At 40.7% G+C, this 25,548-nt stretch overlaps 2 protein-coding genes across 11 annotated transcripts in view; one reads left to right on the top strand and one right to left on the bottom strand.

The window, feature by feature from the left end:
* Positions 1-1,558: 1,558 nt before the first annotated feature.
* Positions 1,559-6,467, bottom strand: Dph3 (diphthamide biosynthesis 3). 3 transcript variants are annotated; one of them, XM_010612774.3, is made up of 3 exons: positions 6,165-6,467; positions 5,587-5,661; positions 1,559-2,249 (listed from the first exon to the last, which is right to left on the bottom strand). In XM_010612774.3, the coding sequence occupies exons 1-3, from the start codon at positions 6,270-6,272 to the stop codon at positions 2,184-2,186; spliced, it is 249 nt and encodes an 82-aa protein (XP_010611076.1). In that variant the 5' UTR covers positions 6,273-6,467; the 3' UTR covers positions 1,559-2,183. The 3 variants fall into 3 exon arrangements, with proteins under 3 accessions (XP_010611076.1, XP_010611077.1, XP_010611078.1); XM_010612775.3 differs by having other exon boundaries at positions 1,559-2,243; XM_010612776.3 differs by lacking the exon at positions 5,587-5,661.
* A 91-nt stretch (positions 6,468-6,558) lies between these two features.
* Positions 6,559-25,548, top strand: part of Oxnad1 (oxidoreductase NAD binding domain containing 1) — a 35,955-nt gene continuing 16,965 nt past the window's right edge. Inside the window, exons 1-4 of one of the 8 annotated variants that reach the window (XM_033756966.1) lie at positions 6,589-6,818; positions 11,247-11,380; positions 13,938-14,064; positions 14,551-14,614. In XM_033756966.1, the coding sequence (XP_033612857.1) occupies positions 13,946-14,064; positions 14,551-14,614 (183 nt within the window). In that variant the 5' untranslated portion in view covers positions 6,589-6,818; positions 11,247-11,380; positions 13,938-13,945. Of the gene's footprint in view, positions 6,895-11,246; positions 11,381-11,405; positions 11,476-13,937; positions 14,065-14,550; positions 14,615-25,548 lie in introns of all 8 variants that reach the window. The other 7 variants (XM_010612780.3, XM_010612781.3, XM_010612778.3 and 4 more) reach the window with 7 other exon arrangements.

The following is a 25,548-nucleotide window of genomic DNA, read 5'->3' as shown; positions in this document are numbered from 1 at the left end:
AAGGAAACTGGAGTTCCCAGTCTCTGTATTTTCAGGATTCAGGATTCAGGATTCAGGTTTGAGGGTATAAAATTTTCAATCCCCATTTCAGTTCATGCAGGCCACCACACCTGAAACGAGACCTGACAGCCAAGAAACCCCCGCTATGGTCTCCCACCCATACAGATGTGGAATCTGCTGGCCTGGCCAACGATGACAAAGTCAATCAGACACAGAACCTGGTTAGTCGGTTTTCACAGATGCTCCAGAAAGGGCGGGGCAGGGGTGGGAGTGCTGAATAAGGCACTTCGGCACATGTATCACACCGAAGTCCAGTACTACTTCAAAGACACTGGTTTCTCTTTCTGCTTAACGTAGGATTAATTCCTGGTATGTTTTGTATTCACAAATGTAGTGACTGAGCTCCTCAGGGTGTCCGTTCCTGTTTGAAATTCAGCAGCAGCAGAAACAGATTACACATGAGCACTATCTACGGAAGCACTGACATGAGTGCGGGACAGTTCATTTCTCTTGGCAGCTCATTCCCACCGGAGTCAGCATGCACCTCACTCTCTTCTGAGCAGTCACCTTGCTCAAGGGCAGTGTGGATTACTTCTGGACACCAATGTTCCACACAGCAATGAGATTTCACATCATATCAAGAATATACCTAACAATCTATTATGCACTTCTGGAATATTTTAATTATGTCTCAGTCCAATGCTGCTGCCAGCAGCCATTAAAAAAAAAGTCTACATAGATTGCTTTAATCTAAACCTCTGATGCGTGTGTGCAGCACTTACTAATTAGGAAAAGGAAGTGATTTTTCTGATCACGAGGCCATTCCCAAAACAGCCTGCTAGGTATTTTCAAAACTATATCTACATAGCTAAGTTGTATTTATCAAGGGATTTTTCAATTCTCATATAAGTGATCCTAATTTCTTCCTACTTGCAGCACCGCAGCAAAGGAAGACCAATAGCCTGTCTTCTTTTTGCCTTTCTCCAGGGCAACATTTCTCTGCAGGAGGGCATGTCTGGTTTGGCTGCATGTGATGCAGATTTATTGAATGTGCTCTCCTGGGTATATTTATTCAGAACAGGCCTCCCATTTCTGTTGTAGATGTTTACCCTTTGGTAGTGACACAATACTGTATACATTCAAAGCACTGCTACCAGCCATAAAGAGTTATTAACTCCTCTCTGAAGTGCAATTTCATTAGTATTATCATCAAACAAATAAAAACCCAGAGACAAAAATATTCATTCTGAGGTGGCAAAATCATCCATGCTTTTCATTTACTTAAGTGTTTTGCTCCTCTCATTATTACAGATTTCATTTCCTTCTGCAGTTTCTCTTGCTCTGACTTGGCAAAGAACATACAGAGTATAAGGAAACTCCATTTCTTTGACCATTTCACTTTAGACTTTCTTCCTTGTTCATTAACTTGTAGCTGTGGAGAAACTATGGAGAAAGACGTGGCCTTGTTATTGTTGTTTTGAGACAGTCTTGCTGTGTAGTTCAGGCTGGCCTTGAACCCACTGTGCAGCCCAGGCTGCCTCAAACTTGTGGTGATCCTCCTGTCTCAGCCTCCCAAGTGCTAGGATTACAGGCATGCATCACCATGCCTTGCTTCTTTCCTTTTTAACACCAGGAATGAATTCAGCATGAAGTATAACAGAAATGGCACGCTGAATGAACATGAGCATTCTAATAACAGCAAGACGGAGGCGGCTGGCGTGGTGGGGGAATTGCAAACACAGTACAGACAAAGCAGCAGATCTTCTTAAATTTAGGACCACAAAGCTGATGTCAATATTCAAACATAGAGCTAATTTTACTCATTTCAATAGCTATGTTAAAAAATATAATCTCTTTTTAATGAAGGAATCCTAATGAATGAGGTAGATAATGCTGTAATCAGATACTGACCTAGGTTTAGGATATAAAAATGATGAAACTAAGGGAAAGCACCAATTAAAATTACCTTTCTCTAAATCCAGCTGGGTGGTTAAGAACACTTCCAAGTCAAAGTTCTAAGCGTGAAATTCAGATAAAAGTTTTGGGGATGAACCCAGCAGATGATGAACAGATCCACACTCTAATGAACAGCAAATAAGAAAGCAGCTGTCACTGCAAAGCCAACGACTTTTCATTTGGTATTTCCATCCACTTATCCAGGATGTGAGTTCCTGATGGCTTCTTCAGCATTTAACTAATTCTTTGTTGGTTGAAGGGGCTGGGACCATTTCTCCACACATAAACTGATCCTCAGAGAGAAGAAACAACATTAATCACTCAGTTTCTGTATCACAGATGCACTGATGTTATTTTCATTTTGCTACAGAATCAATCCAGCTGCCTTTCCATTTCTGTGTCATTTCATTCAAAGAGCAATATTAGCATTAGAATCTTAAAAGTATGTTTTTAGTCCTGAATTCGTTATTTAATAAGAGGCATCTTATCTTATAAACTCATTTCTCATCTCAGATACCATCTTCTCATGTAACCACTTACCCAGAAATAATAAAAAGACAAGTGACGTCCTTTAAATTTCTCTTCATCACTTCAATATTTGGCCACTTATCCTCTTCGAAAGAATTACTTCTTCCAACTAAAAGGGCTAGGTCTTTATGTGTTTCCTGATACAGATAACCTGCAACATCAGCTACTTGTACATGAAGTTCAATATGATCATCTGCTTTGGTTTATGTCAGCTATACCACAGCGCTCCATCTCCAGCTGCCCCTCATCCCTACAATTTGATCTCTAAAGGAGCTGCCTGATTCTGTATCTTTTGCTCTCCCCTGTCCTCCACCCAGATCCCTGCTGTGCTCTTTGGAATTCATGGTGCATCATCAGCACAATGCTCCCTTTCTCAACCTTTTATTTTTTTTATTTTTTGGTACTGGGGATAGAACTCAGGACCTCGTGCTGGCCAGGCAGGTGAAGGAACCACTGAGCTAAATCCCCGGCCCCCAACCTCTTCTTTAAAATGTCCCTTTGCTACCACTATCTGGAAAGATTTTGGGTTGACATGAGTGGGGGAGGTTGCTATCAGTATCAACTGGGTAGTCCAGGGATGCAGCTAAACAGCCCATGTGCACGTCAGACCTGCACAATCACACCTACAATTTCAATAGTACTGAGGCTGAGATGAAGCCATACCCCAAGGACAGTTTCCCCACGGTCTCCCTCCAGTAGTGGCTGTGTGTTGTCAGAGCCCTAGTACTACAGGACTTGACAGTGGGGACTGGTTGCTCCTTTTTGTCACTATTCTCCTTCCTTCTCTACAAATCCACTAACTTTGAATTTCACTCATGAGACTATTCAAATATTATTCCTCTTTGTTGCTCTCATCTACCTTCCCTGGATTCTATATTCCCATTCCTCTGGCCATCCACTGTATTCTTACCACCACCTTCTCTCAGTCCCTTCCCTCTCTTGATGTTCTCTTTACCTTGTTCAAGTATCCATGGTCAGTTATCACCCTTCTCTCACACCTTCCTCCTATTCACTTGGCAAAACCACAACACTGATTAAATCTAACCGTCCAGGGTCTAATCATTTGATGCAGTTGAGTGTCTGTGACCTTGACCCCTCTTAATTTTCTGTGACACCAATGACTGACCCATGTCTATCCTCCCTTTTGCAGTAAAATCCTCATAAGAAACGCCTGGACTTACTGCCTCCTGTTCTCCCAGTCTCTCCAACCAGTTTTCCATCCACTGGGTTTCGCCAATCAGGTTGTCCCTGGTCCTCCACTGAAACTGCTCTCATCACCCAAACAAGTGAATTCTGTGTTGCCCAAAACAATAGCTAATTCTCAATTTCTTTTCACTGGTGACATCTGACAAGGAACATCACCTCTTCCACTTTTTCTATCTGGTGCCCAGGATGAGATATTTGATTTTCCTCCTTCCACAGCTTTTGTTTTTTCTTCAGTCAGCTTTGCAGATTCCTCACTTACCTCCATGACCTTTAAGTCTTGGAGCATCCCAGGCCAGTTATTTTCCTCTATCTCTATCTACATTCAAAGCTCTGGTGATCTCCTCTAGTCTCCGGGCTCTACGTGCCATCTGTTGCTAACTCCCAAATTTACACCACCATTGTTCTGTCTTTTGAACCTGACATGAATATTAACTGACTTCTTAACAACTCCACTTGGATGATAAGGACCTCTCAAGCTTAGTATATCCAACTTCCCCTGTACAACTGCGGTTACCTCCCCTCAACTGATGGGAACTATGTCCTTCCAGTTAGGTACAAACGTTGAAAACATCCCTGATTCCTCTCACCATCTATATTCAACCAGTAAGAAAATCTTTATCATTCAAAGTATTTTCCCACTTCTCACTACCTCCACTGCTGCAGCCTGGTCCATTTCTAGCTTTGAGTAATGCAATAGCCTCTTACTCAGTTTTTCTGGTTCTTTCTTCATTTCCTTGAGTCTACTATGAACCGAGTAGCCAGAAATATTCTTCGAAAACTTAGGTGGGAACATAGCACTCTTCTGTTCAAAAATCCTCCAGTGGCTCACTGTATCACTCACAGAAGAGGCTGAAGTCTTTAAAGTGGCCTTTGAACATGTCTGTGATCTGCCCAGCTTTATTTATTTCATCTTGGACTATCTTCACACTCATTTGTTCTGGTCACATCGGTCTCTTTTGTTTGTTCCTTGACAAATCCAGTTATGTTCCTACTTAAGGTTCTTTCACTAGTTGTTTCCTTTGCTCAACTCTCTTACCTCCCACATGCAGATGACTCACTGCCTCACTTCTTTCATGAATAAGGCCTTTCTCAGCAAGGCCTGCCATGGTCACCCTATTTAAAATTACAACCTTGTCCCAGATCAGCACTCCTGATCTCCCTTGTTCTGTCTATCCTCCCTTTTTTGCACCAGAGTATGTTCTTCTACAAGAATGAACTAAGTCTCCACATTAAAGTCTAAATTATAGCCTGCTCCTCATAAAGTTCTGTGCTTCATCCTCATTTTCCCTCTATACAATCTTAGTGCTAAGTCCTTACTTAGGACTTCAAAGTACTGACAAAACTTAGAACGTGTGAGTGGGTGGGAAAAATATTTAGTTCTTTTCAACTGTCAATATGCTTAGATGAAAGGCAATAGGACAACTAAGGACTCAAGTGAAATTACAAAATTGCAACTAGGAATTATACCTCAAGATAATAAAGAGTTATATGTATAAGTCAAACAAGAAGTAACATAGTTGTTTAGGAGCGCTGAACAAATTTAATTACATATTGGATAACGGAAAACAGTATCAATTAAATAAACTCATAATTATTTTTTCCATTTACGTATATTTTTTCCATTAAAGATTATTAACTTCTCTAAAGCTACCATGAGTTATGTAACTATATTTTAATGATGTGGATCTTTATTAATAATTTAAAAAGCTTGCTTTAAAAAAATACCACTTTACCTAACACATTGTTAGGTGGGCAACGGAACCACTAAGCTAAATCCCCAGCCCCTCCTAACACATTGTTAAGAAACCTTCTGCACCTAATTTCACAGGCAGGGTGCTCTAGGTCCTTACTATGACCCCAAAACCCTCTTTCTCCTTTTAAAATGTTATCTCTTACTTTATCATAAATCACTTTTATAATGAGAGAGCAGCTAGGACAAGTTGCCACGTCTTCTCCATTCTCCAAATCTTCCTATAAGAAAATCAAACAACGTGTGGTCAGAACTGCCTTCCCTTGGCTGTTTTATTCCTCTAAACGTTGCCCACCCCCACCTGCAAGTCTCTTGGCAGATTGCCTCCCCGCAGGGCGAGAGCTCAGAGAGCCTTCCCCAGCTACTCCTGCACGCAGCACTTAAGAAGAAAACCCACGAAGGAAGGTTAGGCGAGGGTCGGTCATCTCGAAACTAATAAATAAATAATAATAAAACTAGCAAATGAAAAACGAGGCTCCTCTCCCAAACATGTATCCCAAGCAAAGGACTCTAAGAACAGCTGGTGCAGTGTTAAGAGACCGGCGTTCATGGCCGGACTGAAGACCAGAACGGTATGTCCACTGAGAAGTCAAAGTATTAACTTTAGGCGAGGGAAAAGAGGACATGGATGACTCCAAGCAGCAAAGGAGACTGAACGGCGCCAACCAACACAACAAAGCGAAAATGTTCCTGGTCTGGTGAGCTGCGGGGAGGGGGAAGTTACCTTGGTGATGGAGAAGTTATCCCCACACGGGCAGGGGTAGAAATACGTTTCCGAATCCTCGTCATATTGAAAGTCCTCGATCTCCACCTCGTCATGGAATACCGCCATGGCCCTGGGGCCCGCAAAGGGCTGACGATTGCGCCGCCTGACAGCACCACTTTCGGTTTAACTTAGACGGCATGGACTCACTATCGTCACCATGCACAAGTGCAAGAGCTGTCGCTTCCGGCGCACAGACAATGACGCAAACCCGGCCTTGGCTGCCAAATGGGTGACCGGGTCGCGGTTACGTTGGCATTGGTGGAGCTAGGGGCGGAGGCTCTGGAAAAATGGCGCCTCCTGCTCAGCAGGGTCGCGCACCGCTCTTCCCATTGGACGGAAGTGACCAATAGGAGTGGAGTTTGTCCTGCAGCTGCTACGTCACGTCTGGGACCGCAGAGGTTTCCCAGAGCTGAAGAGAATTTGGGCCAGGTGTGCGAAATGGAAGCGTGCGATGTCCGTTTCCCTGCGTCAAGTCCCTGACTTTAGAGAGGCCTTAAATAGCTTGTTGAGATCTAACACGTGGCAAAGCAAGGGCATCTCTTTGCTTGGTCTCAGGCGGCGGCGGGAGCTACTCGGCGTCTCCTCCGGACCTTCGGGTTGACCGGCGAACAGGTCTCGTGGAATTTCACTTCACCAAGTGACTTTGAGGTCAGGGGGTCGTCCAGTTTGCGATAGTTCCCGGGTGCAGGTACTACATCTCAACCTCTTCCTCATCCCAGACATCTTCAGATACCCTAAATTCTGTTACTGAGAGGACCAAGACCTGCAACCAGGGACTGAATTCCAGTCCAGTATTTGCTAGGCAAATAACGTTATTAACTACAAAGATGTGTATTAACAGTAGTAGCATCTCTCTCTCCCGCTCGCTCTCCCCGCCCCCGCCCTCTCCCGCTCTCACCCCCCGCTTGGGAATTCGACATATGTCAGGTATTGTGCTAAGTGTAATTATCCTGTTAACCTTGGTTGTTTTTAATTCTATTTTATTAATCTTTAAACTGAGGTCCAGAGAGTTTGCACCTTGACCAAGATGACGTACTTAGAAGATAACAAGGAGCTTTCCCCTATAAGTCAGAAACAAATTACCTGTGCGAACCCCAATTCTTTCTGTAAAAGGAATGGTATCAGTGGGCCAGGTTATCAACATGAGTCTCTGAACCTTGAAGCTAAATCCAAGTAGAAGGTGGTTGCCCTGAAAGCAGCGCCAGTGCCTGTTTGTTACAGCTGGACACCATGAAACATTGCTCCATTACTACACAGTAGAACAGGATTGCAATTAGTTTTTTAAAAAAAGCACTATTGAAAAACAGGTCTTTGCTCAGAACCTGACTTACTTGCAAATTAGCTCTGGGAATTGGAGGTTTATATTTTTGGTCTTTATTTCCCCTTCTAAGAAAAGATTGGGCTAGAGATGATTACAAGATCCTTTTCAAATCGTAGCATTCTTTTGTATGGAAATTAAGAGTTTTACTTGGTTCAGCAGTCACATAATTTACATACTACATACTTAATTCATCTGTGCTCATGCATACACACTCAAGTGTTTTTGTAAAGTTGCCAGTTTTGTTCATACTGAGTTGAAATTCCTACTCGGAGAAACTTTTGAAAGTTTGGGAACGTGAAATTAGTAGATAAGTCTGACAAAAAAATCCAGAAGTTGTTTTAAAGGAGTCTATAGAAGTTTAGTGCAAAGACTGCACAAAGATTTACCCGGCAATTAGGAAACATTTGAAACTTGTTGAAGGGTAGCCACAGTAATTCTGGGCAAAGAAGAAATCCCATCAGAGTCCACACAATTTAGTGGCTATTCCCTATATCTCTGTACACACAGCACTTCCCGGGTAGTCTCTTTGAGAAAGCAAAAGAAGATGAAGTGTTTAATTTTAGTCGCAGTGATCATGGTTGGGAACTGTTTTCTTATATAAGCCATTTTTAAATGTACAGGAATGAGAGCAGTCATTTGGCTCAGGAAGTATAAATTAGTAGGTCTTATTAATTGGTGTTGAGGGTCAAACTTGCATGTACTAGTCACATGTAAGTGGCTAGTCCTAGTAGTACCATTAGGCTCTATGTCTAATGTCCTATTAGGTCTTTTAGAAATCAGTTTGGACTTATAATTTACAAGTCATCAAATATGAATTAAGTAGTCCTAAAATCTACAGAAGGTGTCAGGTAGCTTATCTTTGTAATTTTGAAACTTTCCTTTGAGTATGTATTACCTTTGAGTATGTAAATTGGAAAAAGAAAAACTTGTGAACCAATTATTGATAGTTGACATTTATCTTTTAGGCACTGTACAAACCCCTTATGTCATTAAAACAACCCAGTGGGGTATGGATATCATTAACCTTATCTTTAACGTCGGGCAACTTGAAGCTTAGGGCCTATGGAACTTGCTAAGGCAAAGCTAGTAAGTTGGAATAAAGCATGGTAACAACTCATGTGTCTGATCCCAGAACTTAGACTCTTATTTAACCATAATGCCACTTATGATGTGATGAGTCTTTGGACAGAGTTAGATGAAACAAGTATAGATTTTCTTTCGCAGTTCAGGGTATTGAACTCAGGACCTTGCACTTGCCAGGCACACACGATGCTACTAAGCCACATCCCCTGGCCCAACAAGCATAGATTTTCTACATCACAGTGCTTACTCTGCTGAGACCTAGATTTGGCGGCTTTTCCTGGGTGTTCATACTGTTTTCATCTTTCTATTTGTTGCTCATCCGCCGTGTCCACCATGGGTGGTTCCTCTTGTGGTTCTGCCCAGTGTGCACTTGCACTGTTCTGAAGAAAGTAAAACTATAGCTGAACATACAATGTAGGTTTTTGTCTTGTTTCTACTCCTCAACACTTAAAGAAAACACAGTGACTACCAAACTTTCCTTTTATCCCTAAAACAGAATGGAAACATTTTATAACGATACGTTTTTTGGACTTGAGAGTATGACAAAAGCATATTTACTACCAGGTCATTTGCTCCAAGTTTATTTTGCATAACTTAACACTGCTTTTATGGAAGGCAACACTAAAATTCTTAGTATAAGATCAGATTTAGAACTAGATCATGATTGGTTCATAGCAGCTGTATTTGATGAGTGCTACTATTGTATATCTGTCCATGGAGAATTGTTTTTTGCCATTATCAAACCACTACTGTGGGTTTGGCAATGAAAAAAAAAGGTCGGTATATGAAGATTGATTTTTAGTAATACTCTGGCTTGCCAGCACTTCCACAGATATTCTATTTATTCTTTCCAGCAATCCAATGAAGTAGTGTGGGTATTTTTAACATGGTAAAAGATGGTTTGCCAAAGATTTACCCAAAAAGAAGCCCACTGTACTAATTGCATACTACTGAAGTTCCCTACAAGTACCCCTTGTTTCCTCAGTGACGCGTAGGGTTCTAAGTTGACAGGTACCACAGTTGCTTTGAAAATTTACTGCTTTATTTCAGGACAGTCTTTCTCTGTGAAACATTCTTGGCTTTTCTCTCTCACTGCTCCCTCATACCCTGAATTCCTGTTTTCACTCTTGACCCTGGATAATCATTCTTCACACAGTAACCTGGGCAGTCATTTAAAAATACAAATTAGACCATGTTTTTTCGTGATTTATGTATATTTTTATATTTTCACTCTTCAATTGCTTCTCTGCTTTTAGGGTGAAGTTCATAGCCCTACCATGGCCTTCTGTGATGGGAACACGTCTGCTTACTCAACTTTATTTCATTTTACTCTTAGCCAGGTTACTGCTTTCTAGCCACACCAGTTGGTTCCTTCACATCCCAGTTTTTGTTTGGGGCTTCCTTCTTGCTGATTCCGCGGCCAAAATGTTTTATCCTTACTACCTGCTTGGCTGCCTGTGACCGGTCTGGCCTTGGCTCATCATGGTCATCACCGTTGAGACTCCCCCACTCAGGCCATTCCTTCGGCCTTTATCACACTCATCCTTATAATGATCTCCTTAATTATCTGTTTAGCATTTTCTGTCTGTACAAAGGCTTCAAGATGGCAAGGCCATTGTGTCTGGTGGTTCTTAATATATCTCCAAGGCTTACAATATAATTTAAACCAGTGAGATTAATCCTAAATCTTAACCTGTTGCTTGCAGTAATTTGTTACAGAAATCACATAAGGGCTATCAGTTTTATTTAGCATTTGTAGTAAATTTTTTGCATTTCAGAAATACTTAATGTTTTCGGTAGTGGAGAGCTTGTCAGTATACAGATATTTATAGTTTTATAAATTCCTTAACATGTTGATCTGTTTCAATTGACTAAATATGTTCACTAAGTATACTTTCCCTTGGACATATAGAAATGGGTGGATTTTTAAAAATACTTTATTCCGAGGACTCACATAAAGCTTTAGAAGGCACTTTGAGCACCATTTTATAAAAATGCTCTTTATTTACCAGTAGGTGGCAATCTTGATCATGATTATTGTTAACATAACAATTTTAGAATTTTAAAAAGAACTTTTAAAAATTAACATTTGTTTTCCAGTTGAGAAGTAGACCATTCAAGCAGCATAGTCACTGAAGGTTATTTCCTATTGGAAAGATTATGTTAGTAATAGCTGTCTAAAACATTAAATAGAACAGGATTCCCACAGATTTGGCCTTAAATTTGGCCTTAAATGATATGTAACTATCCGTCTGGGGTTTGGCTATGTTTTTACTTCTTTAGCACGTGCAAGTGCAGCTTGTGCAGAAGCATGAGAGGAACCATCAGTGGCCAGGCAAGGAGGATGGCCAGCATATGGCAGGGGGAAAACAGGATGAAAGGGAATTTCATGGACTGGACTTGCCTAAGTAGTAGGAGTTAGTAGGGCCAAGAAAGCTGAACAAGAGAAGCAGTGAAATAATCAGAAAAGAGAAGTGGGAAGATGAGGGGGCAAGGTGGGGAGTGGGGAGGGTAGGCAAGCTGGGAGAGGTGCCTGCTGATTATATTGAACCTTTGCTTTTGCAGCCAAGACTTACTAGGGCTTTTTCTTAGTTTCCCAAAAACATTTTTCTTATGTTTTGTCTCTGCCATTCCAGGAACTTTGTGAAAATTTCAGTATATGGGAAAACTGTCCATGTTCTGATTGATATCAGTAAAATACCACAATCAAAATATTTTGCATTAGTCAGTCATATGCTTAATGACTTCTGAAATCTCATGGACTTCTAAAGTAAGTTTCACCTTCTTCCTTTCAGTGATTTACACATCGTTTTTTTGGTTTAGTGCATTTAAAGGAGAGAAGATACAGTAATCTTGCATGAAAGGGTAACTATACTTTTTCATTTATTAGAAAAATAACCAGTAGTGTGTTTGTTCACAAAAATGCTGAATTGTACTATATCAAGAAGAAATAGATCTTTTATCTAAAGAGTAGTTATAAAGCAGTGGAGTTTTGTTATTTGATTATAGCTGAGTAAATCATACTCGGCTTATATCACTGCGTGATTTCTGTCTCTGTCTTTTAGTATGTAAGCTGAGAGGCTTTTTGTTTTCTTCATACCTGTATTACCGGTGACTAAGCCTGTGCCTGCCTCCTACTGGACTCCTAATGACTGTCGAATGAAGGACTAAGTGAATGTGAAGCTTCCTTAATTAGCTTGACTGTTTTCTTAACTAAATTTATTAGGGTTATATGGTGCCTTCCAAAGAGCTCAGAAGAAGTGTTCACATACATTTTTATTCTCAAGATAATTAAGATAGAAAAAGATAGTTAATATATGACAATATAGCATGTTCAATGTGGCTGTTTTGGGCAAAGAGTTAAAAATTGGCCTAAGAAAATAGTGTTGAGAGGAACCAAATACACACACACACACACACACACACACACACACACACACACACATCATTTGACTCCTAATCAGTGCTTTTCCTGAGAGTCCAGTTTTTTTTTTCTTTTTTTCTTAGTACATGCTTGTGGCACATAATGTTTACATTTCTTGTGGGGAGTTGGTACATGTACCTAATATATTTTAATTCCTTTTTCCCTACTTAAAAACATCTTCATGACAGAAAACATTTGACTTTTGTGCCAACCTGTAGTATAATTCAAATAAGTTGTATTATAACTTAGAAGTCATTATACCATAAATATGCTTCCAAAATGTGTACCAGAAATAATATATGAAAGATCTAAAGACTAAATTCTTCCTCCAAGGTTTGCAGCATTTATAATATCTTCTATGTACTTTTGTTTGTTTTTACTTTTTCTTTTATTAGTACATGTTTGCAATACATAATGATTACATTCACTGTAGGGGAAAGGCACATGTACATAACACATTTCAGTTCCCTTCTTTTTACCCCCTCTCCCTTTATTTCCCTTATTTTTCCAGCATCTGAGAGTCCAGTGGTTTTAAGAATTGAAATGTTGAGAAGCCTTTCTGTGTGTGTGTGTGTGTGTGTGTGTGTGTGTGTGTTTAACTTTTAATTTAAGCATAGTATCCAAAGTAAAGGGTACACAACTCCTAAAAGGACAATTGATGAATTTTTCAAAGTGCAAATCCCCAGGTAATCAGTGTCCAGATAAAGAAACAGCATTGTTTTGGCCTTCCCCCAAGGGTAATGGCTTGCTTGATTTCTAACATCATAGATTAATTTTGCCTTTTTTGCACTGTATGTGGTTGAAATCTAAGAACATGTGCTCTTGTGAGCGTGGCTTCTTTCATTCAGAATTGTATTTGTGGTACTCAGTTATAGTACTGTAAGTAGTTCACTCATTGTCTTTGCTGTGGCATTTTGATAGTTTTTAGTGGCATTTTGATAGTTTCTAGTGTGGGCTATTATATATAGAATTATATGGTGTTTTTACTATCTAGATCTTAAGCTTTTTATGTCTCGGGACCTCAGTAAATCTCTCTGCCTCTTGCTTTTCCTCTAAGAAGAAATAGTAAAGACTATATGGTCCTCATCAGGTGGAATACAGTAAATATCAGCAGTTATGAATCTACTTTCCTCTTCTATAATAGCATAAGTAGTCACATAAACTTGGTTAACGGATTTTTGGAAACCAACAGAATGTAACTTTCATCGAATGCTGCATAATGATGTTTTAGTCAACAAAGAATTGCACATACATCCCATAAGATTGCAGTGGAGTTGAGAGCCTCCTGTCACATAGTAACACTGTAGCCATTATAACATCAGAGCACAATTTATGTTTGTAATGATGCTGTGTAAACAAACCTCCTGTGCTGTCAGTTCTATGAAAGTATGGCACAGACAGGTATGGTCATAGTACTTAATAAGTGGCCACATTACTGGCTTATATATTTACTATATTATTTTAGAATATGCTTGTAATTTTACTGTAAAACAGTATGCCATGTTACACTAGTGGCAGCAGCCTTGTGTGTCTCATGTACAGTGTATTGATTGCATCAAGAGGCCATATTGAGTAACATACATTGTCCAGGTTTGTGCAGATATTCTGTATGGTGTTTACATAGTGATGGGATCCCCTAATGAAGCACTTCTCAGAATATATTCCCATTGTGAAGTGATACATGATTATATTTGATAGCACCAATAGTTACATATTTGAATGAGCTCTAAATAGTGGCAGCTATTTTTCCAGGTGAAGTTAAGACCTTGCTTGTTTTGCTGACAGACCAGGTCATAATTGCACTACAGAAATCCAAACTTTTTTTTTTATTGACCCCTAAAATAGTTGATGTTTCCCCACTTTTTCTTAAAATAAGTTTTTAAGTTTGAGTATTGCTTGCCAGGAAGCACCATGACCTGTGTTGCTGCCTTGGTTCCTGGGTTGGTGGGAAGCTCTGTTGGAGCCGTTTGCACTCGGGCTGCTTCGTCAAGGCTGACACCCCGTACTGTGCGCAACCTTAGTCTGAGCAGGTGAGTTACCAGTCTGGTATTGTGTGTGGTTTATTTTCAGAGACCTGATCTGCTGATGTTTGTGAGAAGCATATACAACTCCCCGAAGAGGCAGCATTTTGGCTTAAATATGCATGCCATCAGTAGATCATGTGTACATTTAGTTAGATGTGCACATTTTCACTATTTTGTAGTATGCATGATATTACAGTGGACCGTCAAGTTACAACTGGCCTGACATATGAACAAGTTGGGTTGGGTTAATGGAAGATTCATCTGCCTCTTGTTATCTATAGCGTGTACCCAGGTAAACATCCAGATCTCAGCTATATTGACTTACAACCAACTTGGGTTACAACCAGCTCTTGGGAACCAAGGATCATCAGTCGGGGTCCACTGTGTATTTTGGATAGCCATAATATTGCAGGGTAAACTAATTTTATTTTTATGAGGATAAATAACCTAATTTATGAGGACTTAATAACCTAATTTTACTTTTTATTAAAGCACAATGAAATCCAAAAGGAAAACGGACCACTTAGAGAGGACTGCAAGTGTCGTTCGACGAGAGGTTTGTATCTTTGTGTATGACAGGTTTTCCTGGCCAGACAGTTTGAACACAGTTAGGATGGGCTTTATAGGAAGACATTAGAAGAGGGGCAGTTGAGGAAGTTTGTTATTTTTCTGTTCTGAAATTTTCTGAACAGGACATAATGGCAACTGATTTTAACAGAAAATACTCAAATTCGAACTTTCAATTTGGAATGAATGGATTAGTTTTTGGTGAAGGGAGTGTAGCAGCAATTAAAGGAACCATCCTTACAAGTATGACATTTGGGGTTATATTTTAGAGATAAAACTTCTTTTAGAGCCTGTATTTTCTGAAATGGCTTACCTTTTCTTTTTCTGTCTTTTTCTTTTCTTTTTTTTTCTTGGCGCCATCTCAAAGTCCTTGATCATCCATGCTTTAGAACCACTTATTTCATCAAGGGGGAGAGAGGAAGGTGACAAGCTCATCACTCTTCCCATGTACAGATTTTTTTCCCCACAATATTCAGACTGTAGAAAGCTAATCTACCACCTGAAGGGGTATCAAGGGCTGGGAAGTAAAGGATCCTCTTTACATCAGTGAGTAACCCTGTTTTTATTTAAAAGTATAAATTGGATATTTGATTTTGCTTTTTTTTGAGTGCTGCTTACATTTTCAGATATATTTACCTTAGTGTTATTCTATTTAACCTAATACTATATTTTATGCACATCTACAAACATGAACAGAAATTGTATTATCTCAGTTTAATTTTATGTTTTAATTGAAGAAAATACTTTTGTGGAAAGGTATTGTTTAGGCCCTACTTTTAAAACTAATATTTTTAGAAAATTACATTGGGACTGAAGGTGCTATGTTTGTTGATTCAGTTTAAATTGATGTTTTTATGAGAAATCGGTAAAATTAGGTCAGCAGAGTAGGATTATGGCCATGTAGGAAAATATACTTGTCCTGTTGATGCAGAATCTGAAAATATTTGGTTCAACACCCAGCAGCGCTGATTCTATAAATGTAAGGCTTGCTACTATTTTTTTAAGTGAAAAGTTTGTTCTCAAGAAAAAGTTTATTTAGTGGACATAGGTTGTACTCTTTCCTCTTGTATTTTAAGTCAGATAGATAAATTAGAGCAAGTGTTGGCAAATTTTCTATAAAGGGCTAGATAGTAAATATTTTAGGTTTCATGGGCCATACCATCTCATTTCCAACTACTGAACTATGTCTTTGTAGTGTGAAGGCAGCCCTAACATTATGTAAATAAATTGGTGTGGTTTTGTTCCAATAAAACTTGATTTACTAGATCAGCTTTGGCCCGCAGTTAATAGTTGCCTGAACCTGAATTAGGCTAGTGATTAATTTCAGGATTTTACAGGACAAAGTTACTGGGAATAGGGGTAGGTACTTAGAGCCAAGTTTAGGGCAAAAAAAGCTAAAGTAAATTCTTAACAGTACAATTGTTTGAGCATTTTAGTGCCTGGAAATCAGAGAATTACAGGGTTCGAATCTAATGTTACTACCTTGGAGGAAAAATGTTCCAATTGCAGTGCTCCTTTTGTTTGTATTTCCATTTTTCCCAACAGAAGGAGAACTGGAGGAGGAGGAATTGGAGAGAGATGCTAGCTTCATGGTCTCTGGGCCACCACTCATCCCTCCAGAGGCTGCTTCTAGTCTTAGGGCAGGGACTTGCTGTGGGCTCATTAGATGAACAGACTAGGTTGGGCTGTAACAGTGCTGGACTCGATTCTCAGTCTCATCTTCACTCTCACCTTTAATTTGTATAGCAAGTACAGTGTTCTTTAGAAAACTCCACACATTTCATTTACTCTTCAGTTCAAGTCCATGAGGTAGCCTAACAGGATGGCATCTACATTTTACAAAGAAATACACTGGGCCTTGGAGACATCTTGAGGCAGGGATGGCAAACCTTTTAGAGACCAAACTGCAATCCCCCAAACCCACGTAATCATCGCAAGGTGCCAACACTGTAGTTAAACCTGAATACAAGGTTTTAGTTCAGAAAGAATAGCTCAAACTTTAAGATGTTCTGTCTTAGAAGAAATAACATGCATGCCATAGGTTCACCACCACTGTCTTAGGGCTTCTCCCAGAGGCAAAGGGAAGCTCCAGCTCAGAGATCTAGGCTAGTGGACCTTGTCGCCACTGCTGGGGTGGTTAGAGAATGGAGCAGAAATGGACCCAGAAATGTCCTTCCAGTACTGGGTGTTGTGTTCTCCCTGGGAAGTTTATGTATCGGCAGTTTTACAGCATTGATGGTCTTGTGGGACTGTAAATGCAGGAAATGGGACTGACATTTGATTGACAGACAGTTGACTCTTCAAATTTCACCTTTTCCTTAAGGATCAAAGAATAAGCAATCTGAGTAGCCTCAGAAACGTCAAGGAAATGAGTGGAAATATTGTAAATTGTTAAGAATTGTTCAGGCAGGGTTAATACATACCTGGCGGGGTCAGTCTGTACTTGGCCTCTGCAGAGGCTGGGCCTACTGAATAAGATGCACTCTGATCACCGATTGTGGGAGAGTTTGGCGGTAAAAGTTTTTAAATTAACGAATTTTTGTGCATTCATTGATTCATTTGGAAATATGCCAGACGCTGGGCTAGATGCATGTATTGAAAATGATGGACAAACTCCTGTCCTTAGATTTTAGTGGAGTCCTGGTTTAAAGTGGTGCACAGCCATGGTGGTACACACTTGTAATCCCAGTGCTCTGGGAGGCTAAGGCCAGAGGATCACAAGTCTGAATCCAGCCTGGGCAATTTGGCAACTTAGTGAGATCATATCTTAAAATTTAAAAGAATTTTTTAGAGGGCTGGGGATGAAGCTTTGTGCAATGGCCCTGAGTTCAATTCCTAGTGCCACACAAAAACAATGATTTTATGTATGTAATTGCTTTGGAAAAATGACTAAATTTTTTTTCAACTCTGAAGTTTGTTTTTAGAACCCTATGCTTTATCCTGTAGTGTCTTAAGTGTATTGTTATCTTTTTGTTTCCAAAGCATTTAATTGTACAGTAGACTGGTACTTGATTCTCACAACCACCATGTGAGGAAGGTTAGGGATCCTTATTCCTTCTGTTTCACAGATGAGAGAATTAAGACTTGAGGTGACCCTGCTTCTTGATTTGTCTGGGATAGGCCCGGTTTATGTCTCTTGTTTCTAGAATATCAGTCACAGAAATGTCCTGTCGTAACTGATGAATCGTATTTTGGGTCAGGTAATTGAGGCCTTAGCCCTTGAACTGTCTTTGGTAATCGAACTGGGTTTTTTTTACAGTGAAAATGCTACACGTGGTTTAGACAGACAGGTTTATTGACCAGAGTGTTCCTGGGCATAAGAAAAGGAGTTACTGATGGCACAGTGATTATTAGTTAATAGACTCAAAGGGCCGAGCTCCTGACATGGGCCTTTAGGGATTCTGTGGTTCCCAGTGCTGATTTTTGAGTGCTCATAATTGCTTGACTTGTGGTTGTGCTGAGTTGCAGGTTTGAGTGGGATGAGCTGTCTAACTGAAGAGCGGCTGGCCTGTGGCTCCTAGGGGAGTACAGCGCACTCTGCTGTGAGTCCAAGCTCAGAAAGAAATGGAGGCTTCTTGGGGAAAGGCGCAGCTTCATAGCCAGAGTATTGCACAGTGCTGGCATACTGTAGTTATTCAATAATTGCTTCGTTGCATAGAATAAGCAAGTGTTGACCTCAGCTCTGTAGCTGATTACCAGTACTGCCTTGTATGAGTTGCTTTATGAGGTAGGAATGGTGGTGGTATCTGTCTCAAGAGGTGTACTGATGCATGTGCAGTCTGTTCTGTACAGACAGAACCCATGGAAATCACAGAAGTTGCCCCTACTACTGCTACTTCCTAAAGCCCTGAATTTAGCTGGGTAGTGTCTGAAATGTAGTGTTTAGTGCTTTCACTGATACACTTTTGCTCAACATATTAATCATTCTGAGAGGTAAGGCTCTTGTCTCCTCCTCTGCCCCCAAAAATCCAATCAAGTGAAATGCATTTTATTTTAGATCCAGCCTACGTATTGAGTTTCGGCCATGTACTGAGCCCCATTCCATGTGCTGGGATTACAACAATGCGTGAGGCAGGCAGGGCCCCTTCTCTGTAGCGTAGCTAATTCAGAGAATGTCAGATGTCGTGGACTAAAGAGGAAATAAAACAAGGTTTACAGGAGGCAAGAGTGGCTTGAAGCAGGGTGCCTTTAAAAATCTATGCTTATCATTTGAACCGGGGCTTAAATCAGGAAAAGAGCCAGCCACGTGGATGGCATTTTGCGAAGATGAACTGGCAGGAGCCGAGGTTTTGAGGCAGGAATGAGCTTGACACACTGATAGGAGAGAAGGGATGAGAAGATGAGAGGCAGACAGGAAACTGGTTGTATAAATTACTGTTAGCCTCAATCAGGAGTTGGTTTTTTATTCTGAGAGTCATGGGAAGTTTTAAGCAGGGACATGAGTGATATTTTAATTTTAATTGGGTCACTTATTTGCTTGGTCATGGGCTAGCTTGGCAGCTGTTGACATACTTTCAGGAGGTGATGGTGGTAGTCAGTGTGGAAGTCAGGAGATGGGTCAGGAGGTAGAGCTGAGGGGATTCACAGATGGGGTGGAGTAGCAATCAGTGAGAGATGCAGAAGGAAACAAGGTAATTCTAGGGTTCAGAGTTTGAGTATTGGAGTAGATAATGATGGGATGGTGGTGGCAAATTTTGGTGAAAATGACAAACATGTTTGAAGGAAAGGAAGTAAAGAACATGGTTTTGGGATAATGTGGGATTGGGTGTGGGCATGAAGTACAGTAGACCTTCTAGTTATGACTGGCCTGACACAAGAACAACTTGGGTTAATTAGATTAATGAAAGATTCATCTTCCATTGTTGTTGTTATCTATAGCATGTACCCAGGTAAACATCCAGATATCAGTTGTATTAACCTACAACCAACTTGGGTTACAACCAGCCCTTGGGAACCATCAAGTTCATAAGTCAAGGGACCACTGTAGATGGAGTTACAGATGAAGTAAGATTAGCCCTGAGTTTTATCAACTGTTATCAGCTCTTGTCTATTATTGAGTCTGGGTCATGGGTATATGGGGGGTGCAATATACTATTTTCATTACTTTCTATGCATTTAAATTCTCCATACTAATAAAAAGGAAGAAAACTTGGAAGAAAAAGTAGTTTGGTTTTCACTGTTAAGTTTGAAAATGAAATTCGAATAGGCAGCTATATATGTAAGTTGAGAGTTCACTGCTAGAAATAAAATCTAAGCCACATAGAAAGTGAGGAAAACGGCCTGGGACTCAGCCCTGGGTTTGTCACCGATTAGAGGCCAACTGAAAGACTCCGAGCCAGCAGCGGAGATGGAGAAGGCGTGGGCAGCCAGGCAAGAGAGAAATGAGCAGTGTTGTTGAAGCCAGGAGAAAGTGAGTCAGGAAGAAGAGGTGGTCAGCTCTGCTGAATTCTGCCAAGTCACAAAAGTTTTTGCCAGTATGCAAATGACTGGTTTTGTACACTGTGAGACTGAAAGTCTACCTGGATTGGGTTGGAGAGAAGATGGTGGAGGCAGAAATGTTTTGATGTGAATGGTAGCAGAGAAATGGGATGATAGCTGGTTGGAAGGAAAGATTTGTTTTGTTTGTTGTTTTGTGAAAAGTAGCAAAACACAAGTGCCTGGATTCCGATCTCTGCCTTGCCACTAACTAGCTTGGGACCTCAGCTTTCTCACATAAAATGGGGTGGTAAGAGCTGCAATCCAGGCTGTTGTGAAGATTGAAGGAATGAGCGCAAGTAAGGTTCCTGGCGTGTGGTGAGCACTGTCCACAGGCATTTGCTACTGCGGTTCTTGTCAACCGAGGTGGAAGGTCCTGGAGCTCACATGGGTACTGACGCAGAGGGGAGGGGACAGTGTGGCAGGAGCACTGCTCAAGACAGTGAGCAGCCCAGCCCAGAGGAACTTGTTAGTCTGTGACGGCAGCAAGGTGAGTCCACCTGTCACACCAGGGAGAACTGCTGACCAGCATGAACCATTTAAGAAGTAAAATGTATGGTTGAGAGAATTTTGTGATCTTTCTTTGACAGTAAATCACTTGAGTAAAACTGACTTATTTAGTCAGGTTCCTGTCAGGTTGATACTCTATTCTACCACTGTGGAAATGATGTCTTTGAGTCTTGGGATCCTCATGTGTCAGGTGACATGTAGTTCTCAGTAATAGTTTCCTTCAACTTTGAAATTCTCTGAGCCCTAGCTGGATTATTATCTTAGGTTATCTCTCATCCTGGATTTACCTAAATTTTTAAGTCAGAAAATGAATAAACGGGAATGACAGGATAAGCCAGTTAGGTTTCTAAAGACCTTTTTTCCATACATAGACTTTTGCATCAGTACTGTGAAAATCAGAACATCCTACGTAAAACCAACCTTCTAAATAAATATGGTAGATGGTGGCTCTGTCAAAGCATTAAAAATGTGTACCAGGAATAGTTGGCAAATGTTTTTATTGAATGGTAGAAGAATCTAAATGTTTATGGAAAGTTTCATTTTCTGCCATGCCTCTTAAGTTAGGATGTGGCTAGTAGAGTTTCAATTGTGAAATCTTTTGACCCATTTAGTATAAGAGCAAGTACAAATGTTAGGACATACAGATTATCATTGTGTTTTACTTACTTGATAAAAGAAACAAGGATATAACAAGGGTCACAGTTGCAGATCCTAATTACATGCACTAGCTTTATGGCTTTTGAAAGATGTCATTAATGTTTCTAACCCACTTTGCTTTAAGTCTTTATCTAATACGTGGTATTTGTATTAGCACATTCCAGCCAGCTTGAACCACCACTAGTGGTGCATGTATGACTGTCCTGTTGGGCAGCTTACAGAGCTTATATCATGGCTGGAAGTGGGACAGTCATGCACGTTCTGCTGGTGGTTCAAGCCACCTGGCAGCAAGACACAAATTACAGCCCCCTCGTCAATGCATTAATTAGACAAAATAAAGTAAAAGTCATAAATTGTGCAAGGTATCTTGTTTCAGTTGCAACCTTTTTATCTAGATTGTTAGGATGAATTACAACAGATTTTAATACCAAAGGACATACTGCATCTGGGAAGAGTCTTGTTCATAGACGGTATCCAAATGAAAACGTGGCTTAATAGAAAGTGTTGCTTTCTTTCTCTTGTTCGTTAAATTTAATTAAATGGGTATTGAGAAAAGATTGTTTCAAAGTCCAGCATTTGATTGTGAAGCATTCTGAAATGTTTCAGCTAAAATTCTCTTTCCCTTGCAGTGATCATGAATATAGATTCCCTTGCCACCAGGTGACTCTTGTAAGTGTATTTACAAAGCTTATAAATAACTAGTTTTCTTAGTGAATCCAGCTGGTGCCAGTTAAACTGTTAGCAGTGAAATAATCTAGCTATTGGCTATGTTTTTACAAATTATTAAACTGAAAGAAAATACAGAATGCTTGTAAAGTAGCATTTCTTTTTTTTTCTTTTTGAGATAAAGTCTTGCTATGTAGTTCAGCCTGGCCTTGAACTCGCTATATTCCAGGCTGGCCTCGAACTCGCTGAGATCCTCCTGTCTCAATCTCCCCAGTGCTGGGATTACAGGTGCCTGGCATCACACCTGGCTCTAAAGTAGAATTTCTTTCTTTTTGTAAACATAAAAAATGAGAATAATAAAGTAATGGAGAGACTCTGTGATAATTCTTATTTCCTGTCTTGAAATAAGATATAGTACTTAGACTGTGTGGCAAATAAGATGTTCCTACCTGAGTTATTCCCTGAATAACCCAGGTCTGCTGAAGAAATCCCTGCCCCCTCTGACCTTTCCCACATTTAAAAAAACATCTGAATTTTCTGTGGTGTTTACCCTCCTCACTTAGGTAGCAAAACCCTCCTGAATTTGTACCAATGCTTGTTTTGGAAACCAGTTTGAACTGCCTTTAAGAGTTTCCATTCATTCTGACCTGAGCCGCCTTCTGTGCAGGGCCTGTGTTTGATCTCAGCTGATTTAGAGATGCATTAAATGCACTCTGACCTCAGGAGGCTTGTGATCTGTTGTGGAAAGACATACTCATGAGTATTTATACTTTAATTGTATATGCTAAATACAGTAAGACAAACGTTAAATTGATAGAGTTGAGATGATGGAGAGAAGCGGGAAGACCAGACGGGGAGAATATGAGTAGGACTCGGTAGACCTGAGAGCGCGGTGCTTTCTGCATGATCTAGGCTGTTGGGTGGTGGCAGGAGAAGTACAAGCTAATGAGTCACATGAGCCTTTTGGCACTTTATTTTAGCGCTAACCTTTTGGTGGTGCTGGAGCTTGAGCATGCTAGGTGAGCATTCTACCCCTGAGCTATATCCCCAGCCTCCTTGCAAGCTTTTGAGCTCAGGTTGGAACATGAGCAACACTCTCATCTTGGCTGCTCTGAGAGACTTGGGGAGGAACCCAGTATAGCACTTCCCAGGAAAAGAAGGAAATTCTAGGCTAGGGCAGTGAGGATGATCAAGGCAAGGAAAAGGCAGGCTGTGTTCAGTTAGGGACAGAATGCTAGCAAGAGTCAGAGTTTATGTGTTTGTCTACTGGAAATGGATTTGACTAGGTTCACTCATGCCAGGTGGGTCCAGACTGAAACCCTGCCGAAGAGAAGCTGATTATGCAGGGCTCTGGGAAAGCAAGGTAGCCTTCTTTGTCTTTGCTTTCCATTTCCCAGTTCAAAGCACCACCCTCAAGTGCCAGGAATTACTCAAGAATATGGTGGGTTTAATTCTATGCATAAGAGAAGTTTACCATTGGGATAATCTAACAGTTGATGAGGGGCCAGGGTAACCTGGGTTTGAATCTTGACTCAGCAGTTCTTTATTTGTCTGTCTGTCTGTCTCTTCCTTCCTTCCTCTTTCTTTTTCTTTCTTTCTTTTCTTTCTTGTGTGTCTGGTGGTGGTGGTGGTGTTGCTAGGGTTTGAGCCCTGAGCCTTTTCACTGAGTTACATTCCCAGGCCTGTTTATTTGTTTGTTTATTTTGAGATGAACGCTCACTAAATTGCCCAGGCTGAGTTCAAATTTTTGAATCCTCATGCCTCGCCCTCTCAGTGCTGGGATTACAGGTGTGCACTACCACATCTGGCCCCTCGGCGATCTTGAGCAAGCATCAGACTTTTCAGTTTCCTCATCTGCAAAGTGAAGGATAACAACGCTGTCTACAGAATGATTATTCACACTAACAGAATGAGTTAATGCGCATAAAACATTAAAGGAAGCAGCTGGCATCCATCTGTGATTAAAGCTCCCTCAGGCATGGGCTGTTGTTACCTATGGGGAGTAGAGATGGGAGCCTGGGCTTGGCAGAAATGATGAATAGTCCATGGCAAGTGGGGGAGGCCTTGGGAATGGTGAGGGCCTGAGCCTGGGGCGAGGGTGAGGCAGCTCTGTCGGGGAAGGAGGAGAACTTGTAGGGGAGGCTGGAGAGGACCTGAAATGTTCTGTGTTAGCCATCTCAGGCAAAGAGGGTTCTTCAGGATGGAAATTCAGAGGCCAAGGAGGGTGGGGACTGAGACTTGACCTCAAGGATGGTTCTTCCAGAGAGCAGAAGCCAGGTTCCTTTGTTAAGGAGAGACCAGGAAAATGAAGATTCTGCAGGCTAAGGAAGAGCTAATCCTGTCAGTAGAGAAAGGGAGAGTAGGTAAGATGTTTTTAAAAGCTTGAAGGTAGTATTTAAGATAAGTTTGCACTCACAGTATAATGGACAGGGTAGGATGTATATGTAGTACAAGCCCAGTCACCCTGTGGAGTTCCTTGTCATCCATGCAAAGTCCCCCAGGGACTGTGCAGTACCATTAGTGCTGGGCAACATATATATTATTAACAAAGTGTAAGATACCATGTAAAACAGTAACAATTTTAATTAATGCAAAAACACCATAACAATATTTACCACGGACCAGCAGCATTAAAATGTGCTTTTTGTATATTATCTCATTTAGTCCTCATAACAGTCCTGTGAGTTTAAAGGTATTTTCATTCTGTAGCTGAGAGGGGCAAGGTAGCTTGGCCAGAGTCACACACAGCCCGTAAGTGGTAGAGCCAGGATCAAATACTAGGCAATCTGGCTACATAACCCATATTGTTACCAACTGTATCCTGGTACTGCTTTTATTTTATGGCTGAATTGCTTAGGATGAACCAGTGGGATTTGTCTGATGAAACAGGAAAGTACTGGAAAGAGGAAAGGTGGATATGAAGGAAAGGACTGGTGGGTAGTGATAGAGTAGTGTTTCAGGGGGATTGGAAGTGGGACCAAGAGTACAGGTAGAGGAACAGGCATGAAAAATCATCCAGTTGCTATCAGAGGAGAAAAGATTGGCAACCAGTACAAGGACAGAGGTAAGGAATTTTGCAGGTGAAAGAAGGACAGTTTTAGGAGCTATTTGAGATAAAGGAATCCACCATCCATCAGGAGAATTATTCTGGTGGGCTTTTGAAAATAACCTCTCCCTGATAGTTTGATTAAACCTAGTAGACCTTCGGAGCAAAAAAAGCCAGAATGAGTTAGAATGGCAGTGGGAGGTTCATTGATCCTGACAGATTTCCACTGCGGCCTTTGGTGGAGTTGTGAATGTAACTCCACAGCTGTGAGAGGATCATATTTTGGTCAGTTGCTGTGGATTTGATTTGCTGCCACAGTGGAGCTGAACAAAAATAGTAGGTCAAGGAACTAGTCTTTGTCTTTCTTCCCTAGTCATGCGGATGTCCCAGGTTTAGGGGAGGAAGAGAAACATGAGACAGAAGAAAGAGTGAGGTAGAGACCTGTGAGTTTGAGAGGCGCGGAGGCAGAAGTGAGGTAATACCATTTAGAGTGTTTCTTAGAATGTCTGTAGGAAGAGCTCTTTTGTTGTTTTAAGTTGTGAATTGTTTATATTTTGTAAATATAGTAA

The sequence above is a fragment of the Fukomys damarensis genome, unplaced genomic scaffold, assembly GCF_012274545.1.
Source record: "Fukomys damarensis isolate Sample0158 unplaced genomic scaffold, DMR_v1.0_HiC HiC_scaffold_28, whole genome shotgun sequence".
Taxonomy (NCBI): domain Eukaryota; kingdom Metazoa; phylum Chordata; class Mammalia; order Rodentia; family Bathyergidae; genus Fukomys; species Fukomys damarensis.
Note: the sequence above shows the minus strand (reverse complement) of the source record. Positions and strands in the feature narration are given on the sequence as shown.